This window comes from Engraulis encrasicolus, chromosome 2 (assembly GCF_034702125.1).
Source record: "Engraulis encrasicolus isolate BLACKSEA-1 chromosome 2, IST_EnEncr_1.0, whole genome shotgun sequence".
NCBI lineage: Eukaryota > Metazoa > Chordata > Actinopteri > Clupeiformes > Engraulidae > Engraulis > Engraulis encrasicolus.
In genome coordinates this window covers 22,148,363-22,170,622 of record NC_085858.1, presented here as the reverse complement: position 1 = coordinate 22,170,622, position 22,260 = coordinate 22,148,363, and the positions used below count along the sequence as shown (strand labels likewise).

General features: G+C 43.8%; 2 protein-coding genes across 3 annotated transcripts in view; both read right to left on the bottom strand.

The window, feature by feature from the left end:
* Positions 1–9,026: 9,026 nt before the first annotated feature.
* Positions 9,027–15,657, bottom strand: LOC134435055 (probable ATP-dependent RNA helicase DDX5). 2 transcript variants are annotated; one of them, XM_063183806.1, is made up of 13 exons: positions 15,505–15,656; positions 14,464–14,671; positions 14,197–14,293; positions 13,955–14,088; positions 13,763–13,828; positions 13,513–13,654; positions 13,145–13,305; positions 12,621–12,793; positions 12,319–12,429; positions 12,143–12,204; positions 11,935–11,994; positions 10,667–10,888; positions 9,027–9,831 (listed from the first exon to the last, which is right to left on the bottom strand). In XM_063183806.1, exons 1-13 carry the CDS (start codon positions 15,543–15,545, stop codon positions 9,398–9,400), a joined length of 1,911 nt encoding a protein of 636 aa, XP_063039876.1. In that variant the 5' UTR covers positions 15,546–15,656; the 3' UTR covers positions 9,027–9,397. The 2 variants fall into 2 exon arrangements, with proteins under 2 accessions (XP_063039876.1, XP_063039886.1); XM_063183816.1 differs by having other exon boundaries at positions 9,708–9,831; positions 10,654–10,888; positions 15,505–15,657.
* A 3,795-nt stretch (positions 15,658–19,452) lies between these two features.
* usp43b (ubiquitin specific peptidase 43b) overlaps positions 19,453–22,260 on the bottom strand; it is a 101,519-nt gene continuing 98,711 nt past the window's right edge. Inside the window, exon 9 of the mRNA XM_063217276.1 lies at positions 19,453–19,458. Within this exon, the coding sequence (XP_063073346.1) occupies positions 19,453–19,458 (6 nt within the window). The remainder of the gene's footprint in view (positions 19,459–22,260) is intronic.

Here is a 22,260-nt window from a genome sequence, read left to right as displayed (position 1 = left end):
CCAACTTCACCGGAGTTGGGGTTTGTAGTAGGCCTATGGTGTTCTCAATAAGTGCGGGGGTGGCAGAGGGTAAAAGTGCCTCCCTCCACCAACAACAGCTCACACTTAAAACCACATTAGCTGCTTGGGGCCCCAGCTGACCGTAGAGTCGCCTCTGCACATGTCATTTTGTGGTTCAAGTCCACTGTCTAAAAGTTTTCCATGCCTCACTTAAAGCTCTTTGTCAGCTGCAATGTGCTGCCTGCGCTTGATGCATGATACATCATCCAGCTTGATCCAGAGACGAGGGGTAGACGGAGAAAGGAATGTGGTTCATCCAGCGAATCAGGGGTGTTAATTGAGCTACCTTTACTTCACAGCATCTGAAGCACAAAGAGCGGAAGGGGGTGAGGAGTGAAGGAGGAGGTGGAGGTAGAGGGGGAGTGTTCTGGAGGTAGAGCACACAATGCACAAGACGTTTTCTTTAAAGATTTGTGTCCAAAAGCACTTATACCTTCCAGCTGCATGTTTTATTTCACAGAGATACTATTTCATGTTCCCCTGACAATCAACTGTCAAGGCTTCCTTGTCAGGTTCACAGATGAGTGTTTCGGCACAGTCTAAATACTAATTGATGTTGTGTGCGTGCGTGTGCGTGTTGTTATTCATCTAAATTCTTAACATTTTAATGCTGGTGTTATTTGACTTTGACAGAAACATGGAAGTAAGAGGGACTGGAAGCTGTGAAAGCTGCTAACATGGGGCATTTGGGAACTGGGGAGTATGCCCAGTGTTGCCAGATGTGTCTGACCAAATCCCGCCCAAAAGGTTCTCAAAAACCGCCAAAATGCGCTAAATTCCGCCCAAATTCAACAAATTACATTGACTTCTATGGGCCCAAAACGGCTTAAAAAAACGCCAAATGGCCAATTTTTCCCGTCTTTGCCCGCCGACGCTCATCCCAAGTAGCCCAATTGGGCGGGCACCCGCCCAATCTGGCAACACTGAGTATGCCAAGAACCTGGCTCAATTTTTGACTGCATGAACTAGTTGGACAGTAGCCATAGGCGTGCACAGATAGGGACGAGTTGGTGCTAAAGCATCTACCCCTTTGCCCTACTGGTCACAAAGTTCCCCTTTTGAACATGTTGACATGATAATCTGCAAATGCTTGATGATCAAAAGCATGTGACAATAATGCCCCAGTAATATATTCCCTTACATAAGTTCCATATGCCCCCCATCCTACCTGGAGCACCTGCCCCCCAAAATGTCTGCGCACGCCACTGACTGTAGCTCTGAGCTAAGATGCACACTGTGGCAAGCCACACACGTATCTATGATTACCCTCTACACACCCTACGTGATTACAGAGGGTAAAGGTCTCCCCCACCCCACTCCAGCATAACACTAGGAGGAATGCGCTCTCTCTCTCTCTCTCTTTCTCTCTCTCTCCCTCTCTCTCTCTCTCTCTCTCTCTCTCTCTCTCTCTCTCTCTCTCTCTCTCTCTCTCTCTCTCTCACACACACACACACACACACACACACACACACACACACTTGCAGGCTGGAGGTGGGGGCAGAGGTCTGCATCCGGTTGAGAAATACCATGTGTAAATACTCAGCGATTAAAAGTTACTCACCCATACTGTTTGGGTCACTTACCTACATGCAATTATATTCAACAATAGTTTGGCTACTTGCAGTATTACAAAACAGTGACTATATTTAGTGCGGCAAGCCGATGTGAGAATTCATGTGGACTTACAGGGTTTGTAGTCTATTATTGTGTGCAAACATGCCCAAAAGATCATTAATCATTATAGCGAGCGTATAATGAGAGTTTTGCTGTGCTGTGAGTTGTATAAAGTAGAAGTAGAAGTACTCTTACAGATGTATTTACAACACTAATAATATGATATTACAAAGTTGGAATCATGTAATATCACACCACTAGTGTTGTAAATACATCTGTGAGAGTACTGCCACTTCTACGTTACACAACTCTGGAACCTGTGAGACAATGTCTTCAATTTTGATGGCACACACTATGGGTACACTTGAAAGTACATTTTCCTGTAAGAGGAGACCATAATGTTCACGCATGGAGGAGGGGGAGAGGAGGCATGTCGGTCTGCTGGTTTGTCTTTGGTGTGTGTGTTGTTTGTGTGTTGACATGGTTATGACAGATGACATGGCTCACTAGGGTGTGTGTGACACACACCCTGCTGTGGCACCTCAGCCACACCTGCATGCCGCCGAGGAGCCAGTACACAGAGACAAGAACACACACACACACACACACACACACACACACACACACACACACACACACACACACACACACACACACACACACACAGTCGAAACCCTCGCTTGAGCCTATGGGACAACATGAAGATCAACGTCTGGCCTCAATTTGTGTGTGTATGTGTGTGTGTGTTCGTGTGCGTCTTCATCTACTTAATCCTGGTGTTGAAAGACAACCTAACTTGTAATGCATGATATTGAAAATGGACTGTACCCAAGTAAGCAGGACACAGACAGACATGCTATACAGGACACGTATGGTTTACAAGACTATCCACACTCTATCACAACAGCTGGTGGTGCTTCAGGTCTGTCTGTGACGTCAGCCGCGCATTACAACTCAGTGAAGACCTTTTCATAGTCCGCTACCCCTGCAATGAACCTGGGCCAAAAGCATGGCTTTAGGGAACTGTCCTAAAGCTGACTGTCAGTCTTAAATGAAATAGGATATCCATATATCCGACCCCCCTGGCCAGCCAGGCCACCACCATTGCCAGTTACTCAGACCCGCAGCACCTCATTCATCTGTTTGCAAGAGTGGTAGAGGAACATTCCGGAGTCCAGATTCTTTAAGAATCCCGCAGATCACACCCTCCCTCCCTCCCTCGCTTGGTCGCTTGCTCGTAACACGGCCAACAAACCTGCATTGCCACACCCTGAGGCTGAATTCCAGATTGTGTAAAACCCTCATCTGAGACTGAGGGAGGGAGAGGCAACTCCTCGGTCGCTCGGCTCGCTCACTCTCTCATCTCACTCACTCAACCTCAGAGTTCGTCACTGGAGGAGACGGCAGACTGCATCCAGAGGCACCGGCTATACCACCCACGCATCATAGCTAGAGGGGGTCATCCCCAGTGCAGTGCAATGTGCGCGTGTGTGTCTGTGTGTATTGGGAATGTCTGACCAGGTTCAGAAAATATTGGAATTGAATTTTCAGGCCTTACACAGTCTAGTTTCATAGCCAGGGCAAAGCGAGTTACATTGACAAAAGCGATAAGTCTCTGTGGAGTGTCAAAAGTTTAACGGGTGATTTTGATTCTTCAGTAGCTTCCCACATCTTATTTATTGTGGTGTTCCGAAAAATATATTTTAGTTTAGTAATAATTGCGGTTTAAAGGTACAACGTGCAGGAAATGGTCAAAAAAGGTACTGCAACTATGCTGCTCATAGAAACTGGGTTGCCTATTGCTAAATTTGATATTTTCGTGAAAGTTTATTAAGTAATAAACTTATTTTTTCTAGTATGGCCCAAGTACAGTCATTTTTGCAGCTAAAAATGCCTATTTCTGGAAATTCAAAATGGCGGACCATGGAGAAGACCCCCCTTTTCATTTTTCTCAGTCATAATGAATACTTAGAATTTGATGGTGGAGGTAAGTATTCATGAAAAAGGTAACATTAGTGAATGGGTAGCATGAATTCTGGAAATAAACAACTAAAAATCTCACACAGAGTACCTTTAAGTTTTATAGTGTGCTTTTGTCTCTGAAAGTGCATGCCACCACGAAGGGCTTCATTAAAAGAAATGCCAGGACTGGGTGTGCACAGTTTGGTATGAATACGACATTTAAGAGTAAGCCACCATACCTGAGGTGATGACAGTTTATTGTAGCCTCCTACTGCTGATAGCGTCGCGGGCGTGCCTATTCACTATTTGCTGAAAATACTGAACTACATCATTACAACATTGCTATGATGACAGTACAGAGAGATTAAGAAATAGCCATTACAATATTGGTGACAGTAAGGTTATAACATAGGCTCTGCGCTTAGGGGTTAAAATATGCTCCTGACCTGGCCAATATATTACAAAAGGTTTCAAATAGGCCTACTCCCCGACCCCAGTTTGTAAGGATGGGTGACATCACATCTGAGACAGTGGTGAGCAGCACAGGAGCGCCACAAGGAACGGTGCTTTCCCCCGTACTGTTCACTCTGTATACGACAGACTTCAGCTACAACTCTGCGACATGCCACATGCAGAAGTTCTCAGACGACACTGCAATTGTGGGGTGTATCAGAGATGGTCAGGAGGAGGAGTACAGGGGACTGGTTGACAACTTTGTGGGATGGTGTCAAAACAATCAGCTGCACCTGAACACCACCAAAACCAAGGAAATGGTGGTTGATTTCAGGCGCTCCATCCCACCCTTGGTGCCTGTCTCTATTGGGGGAGAGAAAGTGGAGACTGTCAGCACTTACAAGTACCTAGGAGTGCACCTCGACAATAAACTGGACTGGTCCACAAACTCAGATGCACTCTACAGGAAAGGCCAAAGCAGGGTCTATTTCCTCAGAAGGCTGAGGTCCTTCAATGTCTGCAGCCGACTTCTGCTTATGTTCTACCAGTCTGTCATGGCCAGCGTGCTCTTCTTTGCTGCGACGTGCTGGGGAGGAAGCATCAGGAAGAGAGATGCTGGACGCCTTGACAGACTGGTGAGGAAGGCGGGATCAGTGGTGGGCATGGAACTGGAGACACACACCTCAATAACCGAGAGCAGAACACTGAGCAGACTAGACTCTATTATGGACAATCAGCATCACCCCCTTAACGCCACCTTCACTAACCAACTGAGTCTGTTCAGCCACAGACTCCGTGCTTTCACCTGCAGGACTGACAGACTAAGGAAGTCCTTTGTCCCATGGGCAATTCAGCTGTTTAACAACACACAGAAGGACACTAAGAAGAACATCATCATAGGGGACTGGACTGCCTGAGATGCCAGAGCTGGCCCAGCCCGGGAAACCTCTTGGTGTGTGTGTGTGTGTGTGTGTGTGTGTGTGTGTGTGTGTGTGTGTGTGTGTGTGTGTGTGTGTGTGTGCGTGTGCTGTCCAATAACTGCACTAAGGAACTTTTGACCCTTGACCACTGGACATACTTGTTTCTCCTGCTTACCACAAGCAAAGACTGTGATCTGTCGGAGCTGGCCCAGTTACTGGGGAACCTCTTTGTGTGTGTGTGTGTGTGTGTGTGTGTGTGTGTGTGTGTGTGTGTGTGTGTGTGTGTGGTGTGTGTGTGTGTGGTGTGTGTGTGTGTGCTTGCCTAAAACACTTACCTGTACTTTACTGTGACATTGTAAGAATGTTCAACCCCTATCATACTCTGTACACTGCCTACTTCTACATACTATACTATATCATAGATGTATCCATCAACACTTGTTGTCTACCTTAACTGACAGAGTATGTTTTTTCTGCTTTGGTCTATCCCAACTCACAGAATGTCTTTTTGCACAATTACCTTTTCTACATTTATCTCTATTATTTTATTGTATTTTCCCCACCCTGATGACTATGTGGGCTTTTGTGTATTTGTGTATTTATGTAAGCTACTGGATACCTGAATTTCCCCCTGGGGATCAATAAAGTTACTCTACTCTACTCTACTCTACTCTACTCTACTCAACGGCTGATCAAACAAATCAACATGCTTTGTGAACATAATTACTTTGTTGTTTTTTAACTGGCTTCGATATCAGTTCTTCAGGTGAAAAGTCTCTGTGTCTGTGGGAGGGGATCCAGACCACAACAACAATGTTTAAAGGTTTGATCTGTGTGAGATCACTTTCACTTAGGCTATTTTTTAAACATAACATAACCGAAGCGACTTTCAAAACCCATTAGCCTTCTGTATTTGATGAAATTTGCAAAAACTGATGGAGTTTGGCTAAGCATTTATCACATTTTCAAATGTTGCACTTCTGTATCATTTGACTTGATGGATTTCATTTTTACCCTTCTCTAGGCAGTTTGCCCGCCTCTGGTACACAATTGTCTCTCATGGCATTACACTAGCTGACACTCATCCAACGCAGCTTACTTATTTACAGTCCCTGGAAAAATGTGGAGTTAGGTGCCTTGTTCAAGGGTACTTCAGTCATGGATGGAGCAGGAGGAAGAAGTGAGTGTGGTATCCACACCTGCAACCCTCTGATCTCAACACCAACTCCCTTACCATTAGACCGCACCTGCCCAAACCTCAGGCCTATAAACCTAAGCCAGTTGTCCTTAACCTGGGGTGCACCAGCGATTGAAGGGGGGTCTGTGGAATTTTGTTTGCATTGAGGTTTTGACCACAATTCTGCTGGCAGACATTGTAATTAGGCCAAATCAAAATCAGATTAAAACATGTTTTGGTCCCCACGTAAAGTCATTAAGGTATTGATTAATGCCTCTAGCAATAAGCCTTTTAATTAATCACCTATATCCATTCTTATTGACATGTAAAAGTTTGAGGGGTAGGGTGGGGGGAGGCTTATCTTGGGCAGAGGGGTGCTTTAAGAACTAAGAAAGAGTTAAGAACCAATGGCCTAAGCATTGTTTACTAGTGACAGCCACAACAAATATTGAACTCTTATGGAAACATTCAAGGTAACCTATTTAGCAAAGCCACTGAAGATGCCAGGCATATTTTCCGACCATTCAGGATTATCAGGCCTGAAAAATATGTGGCTTTGTGTGTGCATGAACCCATCTATTGTGCACTCCTCCCTAAACTCACACAGGTCTCACGACAGGTGTGGCACACCAAACAATGATTGACACTTGACAGATCTCCAAAACAAACTGAAGAAACCATTTCAGAAGATCTAATCTCGCTATGATTGATGGATTATATACCACTACCACATAACACCTCTATTACTCTAAAATTTGGTTTGAATACAGATGTTTCAACTAAATAATTTTTTGATGGAAGAAAAAAAATCTGTGAGGGATGTTTCATTGGTCAAAAAACACTTAAAAGGTTAAGTGTTCCTGAGTTAAAAAGGCAAACTTTGTTTGAAAATCTGTATTAGGTGAGTTACTAGAGGTGAATTTAAGGCCAGGGAGTGGCAGTGAATCTGTCCTTGGCTTTTCCCTGTTGTCCTGTCTCGCAGGCTTCCTCACCGAAAGAAAAAGTATTTACACAGTATTAGCTTCATTCACTGGGGCTGAGGACCATGTCCAATGTCCTCTTCTATCAAGAATGTATGCCACCAACATGCTTTAGTTAAGGGGTGGGGATCCTGTCTCGAGCATCATTTAAGGCCCCCAACATAATTTTTATCTTGTGCAGTTTCACATGAAACATGACATGTTTTTGTAAGGAAATGTTAAAAAGTACCTTTGTAATACAATTAATTTATATTTTTAAGGGGCCAAGTTAAGGTAGGGTTTGTTGCGAAAGTGCGCACCTTCAATATACCTAAAGTGCAGGGGCAAATCCTGGTTTGTGTTCATAGTATGGCCCCCTGGAGGACTTCATAAAATTTGAAGTGGCCCCTCGGAATGAAAAGGAATTCCCACTCCTGCTTTAGTTGGTCAGCTCCGGGGTTGCCCCATAGTGGCCTCACGGTGCCCTTAGTACACGCCTTTTGACAAGGCAGGCCGACCTCATGCAGCTATGGAAAACCACACAATGAAAGACCTCAGCATTCAGACCACTCATACGCTGGCTCAAAGGACACTAGAATGCAATAGAATAGAATGCATCGCTTAACCAATCGATTCACCAAAATCTACATGCCTGAAACCCAATGGACACAGTTTTATGCATTTCGAAGTCAGTCATTGTGCCATATAGCTTTGACTTTTAAGGTATTGCCTTAATCCTCCACACATAACCAGTTTACTTGCCTGTGCCTCCAGAGGATAGGGTTTCATAAGACAACATAAGCATTACAGGTCCACATGCATTTGCACACTATGCAGCTGGTTTGACTATGATACTTAAAAGGTGAAAGGTGTAGAAAGTGGACAAAACGGGTACTGCAACTATGCTGTTCAGTGAGACTGTGCTGCCTTTTACCAAATTTGATTTTATGAATAAAGAAACCAATACTTGCTAGTATAAGTATAATCAAAGTACAGGAAGTTTTGCAACTAAAAATGTCTATTACTGGAAATTCAAAATGGCAGACCATGGAGATCCCCTTTTCGTGTATGAGAAGTGCCATTGTCCCAGTCATACCGGTTCTTGAAATTTGGTGGTTGTGGTTAAGTATTCATGAAAACATTTTTGAATGGGCAGCAGGAATTCAAGAAATAAACTACAAATATTTTATAATTACATAGTGAACCTTTAAAGAGGAGTTTCCAATGGGCAAGCATGAACTTCACTACAAATCCACCCTTCTGTGATTAAGCAGGTGCTAGCCAGGGAAACTACAAAAAAGTGTAGGCCTACCTGAAAAAAAAAATTTTTTTTTGGAACAACTGCTATAACTAGTGTTACACTGATACCAGTATCGGTGGATCGGCACTAAAATGGTGGTATCGGTGAGTACCAAGAAATAGGGCACCGATACCATTTACAGGTGCTTGTATGACACTTAAACAGCCTTGAAATTTGTTATTTCATAGAGGTATTTAAAAAGTATAAAAAGTTTTGCTTGATTCACTTTGTATTAGTCTTTTTTTGTTTCACAAAGGTAGGCAGCAGCCTGACAAAGTCATGCAATGACTTTACATCCAAGTAGTATGCACTACAGCCCTTCATATACATTTCAAATAGGGTGGTAACGGTATCGGGGCCAAAAAAATGGTATCGGTGCAACACTAGCTATAACCCAAGGTTGGTGAAACATGGCTGTTGATATAGGCTTCTAAACCAAAGGGCGCTCACACTGCCCTCATTAGCTAAATGAATGAAGCGTATGGCTCAATACCACACTCAGATCAGGGATGAAAGACAAGCATGTACAAAGACGTCATTCAGAAAACGGGCAACAAAACAAAAGCAGCATTGAGACACAGTTGTGGTTTTGGGTTTATTTAGAGTGCCCCCAAGATTGGGAACCCCCCAGATAAAGACTTCAATGTAAAACTTTACAGGGTGTAAATATAACCACAGGTTGCAGTTCTCACTAGTACAAAACCAGACTCAAGTTACTTGGGAATGTAACAATAAAATGGTCAGCAGAAATTCAACTAAATAATGACAATAAAAAAGTGCACCATCACTACTGCTGCTCTGCAGACTTGGACCAGGGAAAGATCAGTCGACTTTTAACAGCCAAGTACAAAAAGAAAAAAAAAAAGGAAAAAATCATAATAATAAATCATATGGATATCAATACAGAACAGAAGACAAAAAAGTAAATAAAATAAAGCCTGTGCGCTTTTTTTTACTGAGGAAAAGATGGAGGCATGGGGGGGAAGGGCATCAAAGGCTGAGCCATGGGCGGCTGGGGCATCTGCTGTTGTGGGTTAAAGGGGAACTGTGGTGGGGGTGGCGGCTGGATCATGGCGGTCTGCATGAGCCCCGGCTGGTTGCCTCCAAACTGCTGATTCTGGAAATTCTGAGCCCCAAAAGGAGCGCCAGGGTTGGACTGTCCGTTATTGTAGCCACCGCCACCACCACCACCAAATGAGTTGCCCCCAGATCCGTTGAAACTGCCGTTGGAGCCGTAGCCTCCTCCGTTTTGAGTATTGTTGTTGCCAAAGGCTTTCTTTGGTCCGTTGTCATACCCCCGGTCGTTGTTGCGGTCCCTGAAGCTGCCGAAGTCTCGCCTGCCGCCGCCATAGCGATCATGCCCACCTCTGCCTCCCAGGCCGCGACCTGCCAACGCAACAACAGCAGGCAAGGGTTAGTCACCGCGCACAGGAGAAAACCGCAACATGCAAGCAGGTTAAATGGAAGTATTACTCAAGATTAACTTTACCACAATGGATACAGAACGAGTCAGAAACATATCCACACACATACAAGTTAGTAGAAAGACGTCCATTGTTAATGATGTTAATGACTGAACATTATACAAATTAGCCCAAAATGAAATACACAGCTCATCATTTAAACTCTGCAGTGCCCATTAAGTTTTTCCAGATAGCCTCTACATGTACATTTGTTCTCCCTGCAAATAAAAACTCACCCACACCAACTCAATGTCCAACGCACAGAGAAAGGCAGAGGAGATGGCAGGAATGACAAAGGAAACGAGGATGGAGGAAGGAGGAGAAGATGGCAGGAATGACAGGAAAAGAGGATGGAGGGCAGGGAAGAGGATGGAGGAAGGAGAAGATGGGAGGTAAGGGTGTAAATCGATATGCCAATCCTACAGACGACTGTCAAATTGAATAGTATGGTGGAGCATTATTAAGTATAGAAAATAATCGAACCGCTGGCCCATGCCCAATGTCCTAGCTGTTAATTTTGCACTAGAGGTGGAAAAGTAATTGGAAAAAAATATAAAAAATTCGAATCACTGTGGGGCATTCTTAAATAATGAATATAACCTAATCGCTGTCTTAAGAAATCGGTATCGAATTGTACCGTCGTGGAAGCAGTGATTTACACCCCTAGAGAAGATAGGAGGTAGGTAAGGTAAGGCAAGGTATGGAAAAAGGGCCTGCAGCTTAAACCACAGTTCCTGTATCTCACCAATTAGATTTACCTCCTCTGTCCCCCGCCATCTGGATGAGCTTGGGGTTGATGGCCTGGTTGGCCTCGCGTAGGACAGAGATGAGGTCTCCCGCCTGCTTCATGTTTCCCGGCGTGAAGAACGTGTAGGCTGTGCCCGTCTTCTGGCTACGGGCCGTGCGCCCGATGCGGTGGATGTAGTCCTCAGAGTTGTTGGGGTAATCGAAGTTGATGACAAACTTTACGTCGTCCACATCTGTGACAGAAAGGTTCAAGTTAGTCGTGCCCAGTCACACACAAATTCAGCTTTAATTGAAAAAGGAGTAATGTGGTGGCTATTTCCCCCCAGAAGGGGGGGGTTGTGCAGTGAAGGCCTCGAGTGTGAGGTCGTGAGAGATCCAGAGGTGATTTCATGGGACCCTTGCTTACTTAGTAAGGCCCAACTCTGGAGTGAGTCACTTGCCAGGACTGGACGGTCCAGAACCCAGAGCGCCCGCTGAACAAAAGTGCGGGCTTCTCTCTTAAAAGCGTTTCACAAAGCCGCCTGCTGTCAGACGGACCCATTACGATACGTTTTTTGATATCTGTCTCTGGCAAGTTCTTATAACGTCCCACACCACAGTGACAAAAGGAGGAGCAGGTGTCTCTCTCTGGCAGGACTCGACATGACTTTAGGCGGAGGCAAAAGGGAGGACGTCCTGGATTCGGCATCCATGTTTCCCGCTTAGCGAAGCAGCCAGTGACAATGCAACGTGGAGGCAGGCATACGACAGCTGAATTAAGCACCAGTTCTCTTCCGATCAAAAAATAAAAATACAAAAACTTAAGTGCACACCCACTGCTCTTAAGAAAAAAACAAAGCCTCAAACTTTCGGCTCTCCCCCACAAATAAGCCAACAGCAGCTCCTTTTCGTTCCATGTCGGAAAAAAAAGGTGTGAGGATGTGAAATGCAGAAGAGTTGGTGCACAAACGACAGAAAGACTGGCAGGAGGGACGAAGCACAGCCGCCCCCTCCTCCAGTCTGGGGTTCGAGAGGGACGCGCATACACATAATGCCACACCTCCCTCAGAGTCACTGGATACCCGCTGCCACGCGCACACACAGACACCTCCTCAAACACACTCCTCCCTCTCCGCGGATCCTGCCATGCCAATGCCCTGCCATCAAGCCTGCAACCTTCAGGGCACAGGAGAAAGACTCAGAGCAGAGGTGTTATATAGTGAGACACCAAGGATTGTTTAACATCAAATGACGAAAGAGAAATCATTTGGCGCCGGTGGCAGTGGTGGGTGGTACTGACCGAGACCCCTTGAGGCGACATCTGTTGCGATCAGAATGGGAGCTTTGCCAAATTTGAACTCTGGAAAGGAAAAAAACACGAGAAGCGTTAGCAAGACAAACTTGGGAATTACATTCAGTTAAACACATACAAAAAAAAACCCTACATCTTACTGAAGCGGAGGTCAGGGCATTGCTAATAAAGGCCAAAGAGAAGTGTTGCATCTTACCATTCAGAACCCAATCTCTCTCCTGTTGGCTTTTGTCACCATGTATGCCCATTGCTGGCCACCTAAACACAGAAGAATGGCAGAAGAAATAGATTAGAATCGACATCTTAAGTCAGCTAACTTGCTGGGGAGAACAGTGCATTGCAAAAAGGAAAATAATTTAGATGCCATCTTACCCATCCCTCCTCATTTTTCTGGTGAGGTCATCACATCGCCTCTTGGTTTCTACAAAGATGATGGTCTTGTTCTCCTTCTCACTCATGATCTCTTCCAGAAGACGAAGGAGCCTAAACGGGACAAACATGCCTCAATCAACATCCACAAGACTTACAATTCAGAACACAATACATCACTAGAGATAATAACACTGAAAGCTTTAAGACATGGAAGATAGAAAAGATCAAGAAATCTTGACAGACTAAAACTACACATGTGCAAAGGGGGGTGCCAAACCAGTCATGTCAGGCCAGTTACTTACTTGCCGTCCTTCTCCCCGTCGTTGCAGACGTCCACAATCTGCAGGATGTTGTGGTTGGCGCTGAGCTGCAGGGCTCCCACGTTGATCTGCACATACTCCTTCAGGAAGTCCTCTGCTAGCTGACGCACCTCCTTGGGCCAGGTGGCACTCCACATCAGGGTCTGTCTGTCGGGCTGGTGGAGGAAATGATGAGGGGCATATTAATGATCACTGGAAGACTACCATGACTACTAAGGATGCTCCACTGGCCACTGACTGCACATTTAATCACTGCATTTGTGATGAAGTGGAAAAGATCAAATCGGCACAGTGCACTGAACAGTTACAATGCATTTTAGTTAGGAATTAGTCAACTGCACTGCATCAATCAGGTCTGCCATTACGACTATGGTGAAAATTAACTTGGGTTTGCGGCCTGGGTTTTGACCCAACCATATACAGTTTCCACTACTTGGACAGTCACAGCGCTTCTGTTCTCCTTTTGCCTGCGACAGTTGCTAATTAAGAGATTCTTGTCGCCTTACCCTGATCTGGTCGACGATCTTGCGGATCTGGGGCTCGAAGCCCATGTCCAACATCCTGTCGGCCTCGTCCAGTACCAGGTAGGTGCAGCGCCGCATGTTGGTCTTGCCGGCCTCCAGGAAGTCAATCAGCCTTCCTGGTGTGGCGATGCAAATTTCAACACCTGGTGGGGAGGAGCCCAGATGCAGGTTTAGGGAAAATAGACAGCAACTTCTTTTTATTGAAATAAAATTTGGTTTCAGATATTCAGATCTAAACTTTAATACTGAACGTTTTAAATATTTAAAAAGTGGGACAAAATACTGGTAAAAACCCAACTTGAAAACAGCTTAATTAATAATCATGATAAATTAGCAGTGACAGTACATACCCCTCTCCAGATCGCGGATCTGTGGTCCTTTAGGCGCCCCTCCGTAGACGCACGTGGACTTGAGGCGAGACGCTCTGCCATATTCTGCTGCCACCTGCTGGACTTGCTGTGCAAGCTCACGGGTAGGTGCCAGAACTAAACACTGCACACAAACAGCAAAGACAAAAGCAAGTTGAGCTCACGTTGATCTGAATTTACAACAAGACTAATTTATTTGCATCAATTATCCCCAAATGAATGATGTACTTACAATTGGACCATCCCCACGCTCCAGGAATGGCTGATGGTTAATGTGAACGATTGCAGGTAGAAGGTACTACAGGGGAAAAAAGAAAGAAAAAAAAATCATTTGTCTGCAAAGCATATGGTGTACATGCTTGAGTTTTTTCTGAACATCTCGTTTTATTTACTGGGGCCAAGTGAAAGTAGAGGGATTACTCACAGAGAGGGTTTTCCCTGATCCAGTTTGTGCAATGCCAACCATATCCTTTCCACTCAGGGCTAAGGGCCAACCCTGTGCCTGGATAGGAGTGGGATTGGGCCAGTTCTGTTTGTTGATGACGTCCATGACATAGGCTGAAGAAAGAAGATAGTTAATTTGGGGCTCTGTTTTGAACCGGCAGACTTCATATCACAAACAACCTTGTGTAGAACGAACTTTATTTTCCATCATATGGTACTTACAGGGGAAACTAGCTTCAGTGAACTGCATGATGGGTTTGGGGCATTCTCTGCCCTTGACGGTCACCTCCTTAGATCGCCTATATTGCTCCACCTCTTGCTGTAAAAGAATGCAAACAAGTGAGATTCAACAACGGCACCAAGTACAGTTCCCAAAACGTGGCCTTGTGACACGTGCATCAATCCCACATTCTTCACCGTTGCATAACATTTTTATTGGCTGCCTGGGTTGTACACCGAGACACGTGAGCGCAGCTAGTTGTTACATACCGGCGATCTGCGTGCAACATCCGGGTGTTCTTTGTAGAAGTTCTTTTCGAACTTTGGCAGTTCATCCAGGTTCCAGTGTTTCTTTCGTAGTGAGTCGCCAGGGTTGCCAAACTTCTTTCCCCCACCACCTCCACCACGGCCTCCGAAGCGTGGCGGACTGCCGCCGTATCTACCACCACCTCCAAAACGTGGTGGGCTTCTGCCATACCTTGGAAAACAAAGAACCAAGTAATTACACCCAAGCACGGGCTGATGGCTTAGCCATCGTCTAATGTGACATAGTGCCAACGTCGCCTTGGAAAATTATCGAGCTGAAATAATCCTCTTAAAGTTTCGCTAGCCGACACGACCTAACTATCAAAGCCTACGCAGGCCACCATCGAAGCCATTTACACAAGGACAGCAACACAACACTTGCGACGTTACAATGATGCCATGCCACACTAGACACTCAAGATCACAGCTGATATTTCGACTTTTCGGGGCCGTGTTGAAGCGCTGCCATTTTAATTCGTAACCTAGCAGGAAACAAAAGGAGAGCCGGCCGGCATTTTGAATAGCCCAAAGCATCCATTACTGCCACATGGTGAACCTGCGGCCTTGTCGTTTTAACGACGCGATAAGGGCGTCTAATCCATACCTTTGGCTTCCCAACCGTTTTTAAAAGTCAACGAAATGAACAATGGTGTAAACATCGACGGCCCACCGCCGATTTATTGGTGGGGATATATTAGCATTAGCTTGGTCGCTAACATTAGCTTACTGGCCACATGCCAACCAAACTAGGAAGCGATTAAATCAAGCCAACAGTAAAACAAAACACAACGACAATTCACATATCGTGTATTTATCAGAAAGCTACAATTGTGAAACTTGAATTTCTGTCGTTTAGACAGAGCAGAGCAAAACAATTACAGATATATATCGACAGACTTATCTAATAGCTAGCTTAGCTGGTCATGCTAATCAGCGAGAAAAGAAAGCGGATATATGTTAACGGAAAAAACACAGAAAACTGAAGAAATGGTGTAGAATTCTTACCCTCTATCTCTTCCACGATCTCTGTCAGAATATCCAGGCATCTTGCTAATACAAAAAGCTTAAATAAAATAAATACAATGTAACTTTTCTAAATACCCGACGCTTTTCCGGTCGGTAGTGATGGTGCTCCAAATGCCGGTAAATGAGAACCAACAACTGGCTTTTATGGCAACAGGAAACGACACCTCACGCGATGGTAACGTGCGTCATCAGTCCCCAGAGGGCGTTTCGCATACTTATTCTTTGAGCACAACCCCCTTTTTTTGTTTTATTAAAGTATGTCAATGCGCATCGTTGGTAAACAAATAATTATATATCCCTTGCCGATAATAACAAGAAAAACAGTATTAAATATTGAATACATCTGAACGAAACGCAGTGGATCCACTAAAAAAGGGGCAGGCCTGTATCAAATGTAGGCCTACTGATTTAGTAAACAAAGCAAAAGCATGTTTAGACTTCCCTAACCAAACAGTAAACATAGTCTGTAGCCTGCCATACCTTATTTTCTTTTAAACTGAACCATCTTACTTTGCTACATAGATCATTTTGTAGGATGTTTTGTGCCATTTACCTTCAGTATCTTGAAAGGTGTTTTACATAGACTATTATTATCTGTATTATTATTGGTATTATAGGCTTACACATGTTTACACAGGTTTTTGCTTAAAGTTTACACAGGATGTAAACTTTAAGCATAAGCAACTGCTCAATTTAAGAAGTGAGCAAAAATGTGAACATGTGGAAAGAAAATATATATGGCTAGGGGCAACATTTCTGAAGAGGGGAGATCAAAAACCTAAGTAATCGCACGAAGCAAAGCGCTCAGGCTTGGGCAGGTTGCCGTGGCAACGCGCAGTCCCGGCTGGTAGCAGAGACAGGCTGAAAGCAGAGCTTTCGAATGCCAGCCAGGCAGCCCGGTAAGGCTCGCTTTTCCTCTGCCTACCCTGCCTTCAATGCTGTCAATGTAAAAGTTTGCGCATGCGTATTAAGTTGTCACATATCTTGTCAATGGGACTAAAAGCAGAGCCTTTACTCTGTGGCGGGAGTATGTGAGCCAATCACAGCGCCCTAAATGAAAAATTGTTACAATTCAGGTAGTAGCCAATTTCTGCCCTACAGGCAGCTATGATAGCAACAACTAGCAAGGCAAGGCTTGTTCAAATCTCTGCCGTATCGGAAAGAAAACATGGCAGTCTTTGGCTTTTTGTCTTTATTATTTTAAAAAAATGCCGAGAAGTAGCAAGAAAGACGGTTCAAGTGACAGACAGCTGAGCCGTTTGCAATCGCTGCATTGTGGAAATATTCAACATCAGATGGGTAGCAGCTTCAAGTAGTTTGCACTGGGACAAAATGTCTTCATCATGTCAACCACCCCGGGCTTTTAATGGAACTAGCTTGCATGAAAAACACAGCCTACTTGTGATTCTGCTTTAAGGTAAGATTAATCTAATTATTATGCTGCGGGTAGCCTTTTAACATGAACATGCTCAAGTTTTTTCGTGGTGCCTTTTGTTGTCACCGTTTGTCAGGGTGTTGACATTGAAGATTGGTTGTGCGGTGGTGGACATGAATAGACCGTGTGTGTGTTATTATGGACGCGAGATTGTTTTTTGAGCGTACGACATGACTCCATTTCCCTAATTTATTATGATGATGACTACGCAATGCGTTCTTTTGAAGTGCGCGGTGTGCGAGTCGAGATCAACGTGGAACAGGACGATTGACTGGGGATGGTTTCTCGGAGTGCTTCCCCACTCACAAATTGACTTTATTTGAAACACCTTGCACAACCGTAGCTGAAGTGTTTGAGAATACTATCACGCTCAACAATGAGTCTCAGAAGTGGTTTCGTTGGTTTACTCGATACTGTCTGAATGCACGGGTCATGTTTGCAAGCAACCCGCCCCCTTGCCTACTTTCCTTCTTGTCTGTGAGTGTTTGATTATCAGCACAAAACGCGGCAGTGAGGCAGGAGCTGTTACCTAGGTTGGTTTATTGCTAAATGTAAATCGTTTCCCCCTCACATGCTATGGTGTGATTCACAGTTGGTGAACTAGACATTTTATCTTCAAAAGTAGGCTACACTGTGCCACCCTCCATCCATGTGAAAACGCCCTGGCAATTTGCAACAGAATAAACAGAAGAGCAACAAAATCAACTGCTAAAGCCAAAACTTAAAGCTTTCCCCCCAAAAATGTTGTAGCTTTCTAAATTATTATTGTAAAATGTAGGCCCTACAGGTCCTTAAAGGTGTACAAAAGTATGGGTCCTGGAGCTAATTTGGCAATTTGGCAAAACAAATAAGTGTAGCTGGCCTTTTCAGAAATTGAAATTATGCNTTTCACTTATTGTTTCAGATTTAGGTCTACTGACAATGTCCAAATGTCTAAATAGTGTAGCCTATTTACTTATTTAGTTATTAGAGCTGTGGTGGTTAAGCACTGATGGCATCTTATAGCCTACTTTATATTTACAGTATTTAGAGAAACATAGGCCTACTAATTTGTTGCACATTAAAGACCATATCAGCATGTTTATGTGAATAGGCCTATTTGCCTATTCAAACCATACCTTGTGGCATAAGGCCCCCCTCTCTCTCACACACACACACACACCCACACACACACACACACACACACACACACACACACACACACACACACACACACACACACACACACACACGTTACATTTCAGATCTGCATGAAAGGGGACTATTTGTTCAAAGTTTTTAGTCTTTTGTAAAAGTTTTTAGCTGATAGTTACTCTCCAGATTTGGTTAAAATGCAGGAAATTGCATCTAAGAAATACATTTTTTTCTGGGGGAGGACCGAACCCACCGTTAATATATATATATATATATATATAAATAGATATATATTCTATATTTACTGCCTACCCTACCATACCCTTCACTGCACGTCACTGGGTAGGTCTAATATTTGGACGAACTAGATTAAGTCTGGGCTAAGGGTGTAAACTTCTGTGAACACCTTCGTAAAAAACAGTTTAAAAACAGTTAAAAAGACTGGGTGCATGAATGTTGAAATGCATTCAGATTCCTTTAAACCGCTCATCACTGAATGTTGTGCAAAGAACATCATTTTGGTGTCTTGTTCATCCAATAGACGCACCAGACACTTTTTGGGAGCACTGAGTAGTGACAAGCAGGGCTCTAAATTAACACCAGCCAACTGGCCAAATGCTAGTGAAAATTCAGTTTGGCTGGTAAAAAAGACCAACTTACGAGCCACTTTGACCCATTAGTGAGTGTGTGTGACATTAACATCTATATGAAAAAAGTTAATTTGGAGCCCTGGTGACAATGTGTGGTTGTCAAGTTTTCTGCTATTATCTGTTTTAACAGAACCCTTGTAAGGTTCCTCACTACCTTAAGCTGGCACCAATAAAAAGATTAGTTATGATTATGAAGTTTTCTGGAATATTTTTCTACAAATGCATGCTGGTGCCATGTCTTACAGCCATGATGCCTTTTCATTAGCTGCTTGCCTGAGACCAGTTTGAGTGTGTGCACTGTGGTCAAGCTATCCTTTTCTCCATGCATTCTCTGCACAGCTCCATGACATGTTCTTGAGGTCAATGGAGAGCAAGTGTGATGCTTACTGATGATGTCTATTTAAATGATAAAAGATGTGTGAGGTGCAACTCTGGTTGAGATGGCCTGGCTGGACTTGAGGTGTTAATCATGTCCCATCGTGGGGGGAGAAGGTGTACATATGGGGGGAGGGGTGACGAGGGATTTGACGAGCTGTGGTATGGGGTGCGAGACTCACCCCCAAACACCTGAGATGGGGGGTTGGGCAGTGAAACCGAAACCCACTGCCAGAGGTTCCTAAAACACACACAAACATTGGCATCATCCACAGCTTTAGAAATTAAAAAAACGTGCCATGTAGGGTGGTTGTTTGGGTGCAATAATTGGGGTCACAGCTGGTGTGGGTTCAGAAAATAAGTGGGTCAAATGCAGCATGTGTCAGGGCTTCTGGCTTTCAAAAGCCATAACTGACAACTCTATAAATAGAATGCCTCAAAATCAATTGTATAGTTTCAGCAAAAGTGAACCACAATCAGTAAAAATGATCTGAAAGCCTTAAACAGGTTTTCCACAGCACTCTTGGATAATCAATCGGGGGTGGAAATTCAGTGCAGAACGCACAAAACAAAGACTTCGTTATCTGTAAGTCTCGACAATACACTGTGTAAAATACTGGCATGGATATGGAGAATGACTCAGTGAGAAAATATACAGTATGAATATAAATGCATATAGAAAGAAGAAAAAAACTCACAAAAACAGCTAAAAGTGCCTTACACCCAAGACAAAGGCAAGTTTAATTAGACCTAAATACACACAAAAATAAAATACTCTTACAAAAAATGATAGTGTGTTACGTACAACAAATTGCACCAGTCAACTACATGAGCATAAGAGTCCTGCGAGTGTATCATGCTAGAGTTTATGACTTGTTAAGAGAAACAGCTGACTGTCAATGAGGAGTCAGCTGCATTATGTAGCAAAAAAGAAATTACTTTAAAAAATGAACAAAACAAACAAACAAACAAACAAACAAAACTAAATAAAAAAGGGATCTGTTTCTGTGCACTGGACATTAGGGAAAATTAATATAAAATTTCAAAGTCTATATACCTTTTTTGTTAACAAGAAGTTGCTTATTATTTACAGCAAAGTCTGAATGTGTGCAAATGTTTTTTGTTTTCTTTTTTGTATCTTTCTATTTAAGTTAAAGATAAATTACAGATTCTGTGATCCACATATGAACAAAATCTCCTAGAACTGTACAGAGCACCATCTCAGAACACTTCCACATTAAGAAATCCAGAGGCTTCAGAACGGTTTCAACTGAATACGCTCTCCTTTAAAAAAGAAAGGGCAAGAAGATGCATAATTTGAGTGTATACAAACCTTACAGAGTCTGATAATAAACAAATTGCTATAGACAGGCAGCAATTCCACAACATTCAACCATGTATGTACATGAGCTTATGAGAGGAAATAAATACAACAATCTGATTTAACTCTGGCGGAGAGATAGGAGCTGTTGTGTCCATTTTCAAATACAGATTTAAGAGCTTCAGTGATTCGTGTGTTATCAGTATTTTTTCTAAAAATTCACAAAAGAAACAAATATTTTCTGTGAATCATTTTGCAGGAAAAACAACATCTGTCATTAAGCTAAAATTGGCATATCAGGCTTTTTTCCCCAAGGGTTTGGAAGAAATACAGTTAAGGTTGCTATGAGCGGGGTCTGAAACGCCTCTGCACTGAAGCTCCCATAAGCCCACTGAGCAAGACGGCTGAGAAACCCTGTCCTTTCCGTAGGAGTCAAGTCAGACACCAGTACAACACTTGAGTGGCTTGTCCAAACATAACCTCTGAACTGCCTCTCTCATTTAGTTAGGCCCTTTATGTGAATAAGTAAAGTGTTTCCCCTGTGCCACACATGGGGATGAGGGGTGGTGGTGGTGGTGGTGGTGGTGTGTGTGCTGCAGTTGAGATGTACACACTTGCAGAATAGGCAAAAATGCAGGGAGAATGCATTTGTATGCACATGTAGGCTGCACATAAGCAATCAGCCTTCTTTACATGAATACACAACAATGGCCATTGAAGGTGGGGTGAGGTGCTGTGAGCTTATTTCCATACATAAAGACTAGAATGGATTGCTTGGTATGAGCTCCAGGACGCTCTTCCCCACATCAGCAAAGAATAGCGAGGATTCAGTGGATCCATTACCATGGATACCTGTCCACACCGAGGTAACTCAAAGGGACGACCCAGAAGGCCCTCAGGTACGCCACAAAATCACCACCATCACAAGAAACTTCCCAATACATTGTACATTGCATTTAATGTCTTCTTCGGATAGGCCTGCCCCTGTCCAAACACACTATGGCACAGTAGAAAAGTCATGATCTTACATACTTTAAAGTATTCTGTTGTCTTTTATATCCCGTTCCTTAAATCTTCTTACAAAAAAACCTGGAAGGGCGTCATGCTTGCACAAAAAAAACGTTCTGTCCATAGTTCAGTTACATGAATTGAATGTATTTACTTGAAGATTGTTACCTTATCTGTTTTACATTATATTTTGTCCTATTTCCTTCTTTTAAGGAAACAATTTTTTTGGACATGACTGTGACAATCTATACATCACTCATTTTCCCCGTACCCCTTTCCTTACCCAACTGTATAAAAATAATTATGTATAGTCATTCATCCACTTTTTCAGCCATGATGTTCATTTTTTCCCCCAATGGAGCTTATATCTCATGATACACTTGTTAATAAATTTGTCTGTGAGGAAATGGAGCACAGGTAGTTCATCGAGAGATCGAGAGAGAGAGAGAGAGAGAGAGAGAGAGAGAGAGAGAGAGAGAGAGAGAGAGAGAGAGAGAAGGCTGCACAGAGAGGTGCGTGCAGAGTCCACCTCAGAGTAAGGACCAGGGGAGAGCTAATTGCACTGCCCACATACTGTCTCTTCACTCCTGGCCAAAGAAAGTCTTGGTTGCATCCAGTGGGCCAATGTCAATGTGTAGGTAAAGTCCCATGAGCTGAGCAGTTTTGAGTCTTGACCAGCAGGGGGAGTGAGTGAGCGATGACACAGCCCTGGCCCCAGGAGTCCACCCAGGGCTCGGGTGTGTGTGATCCTGGTCCCGGCCTCGGGTATGCTGTGTGTGTGTGGATGGTGAATTTGTCCTTGAGCGAGTGAG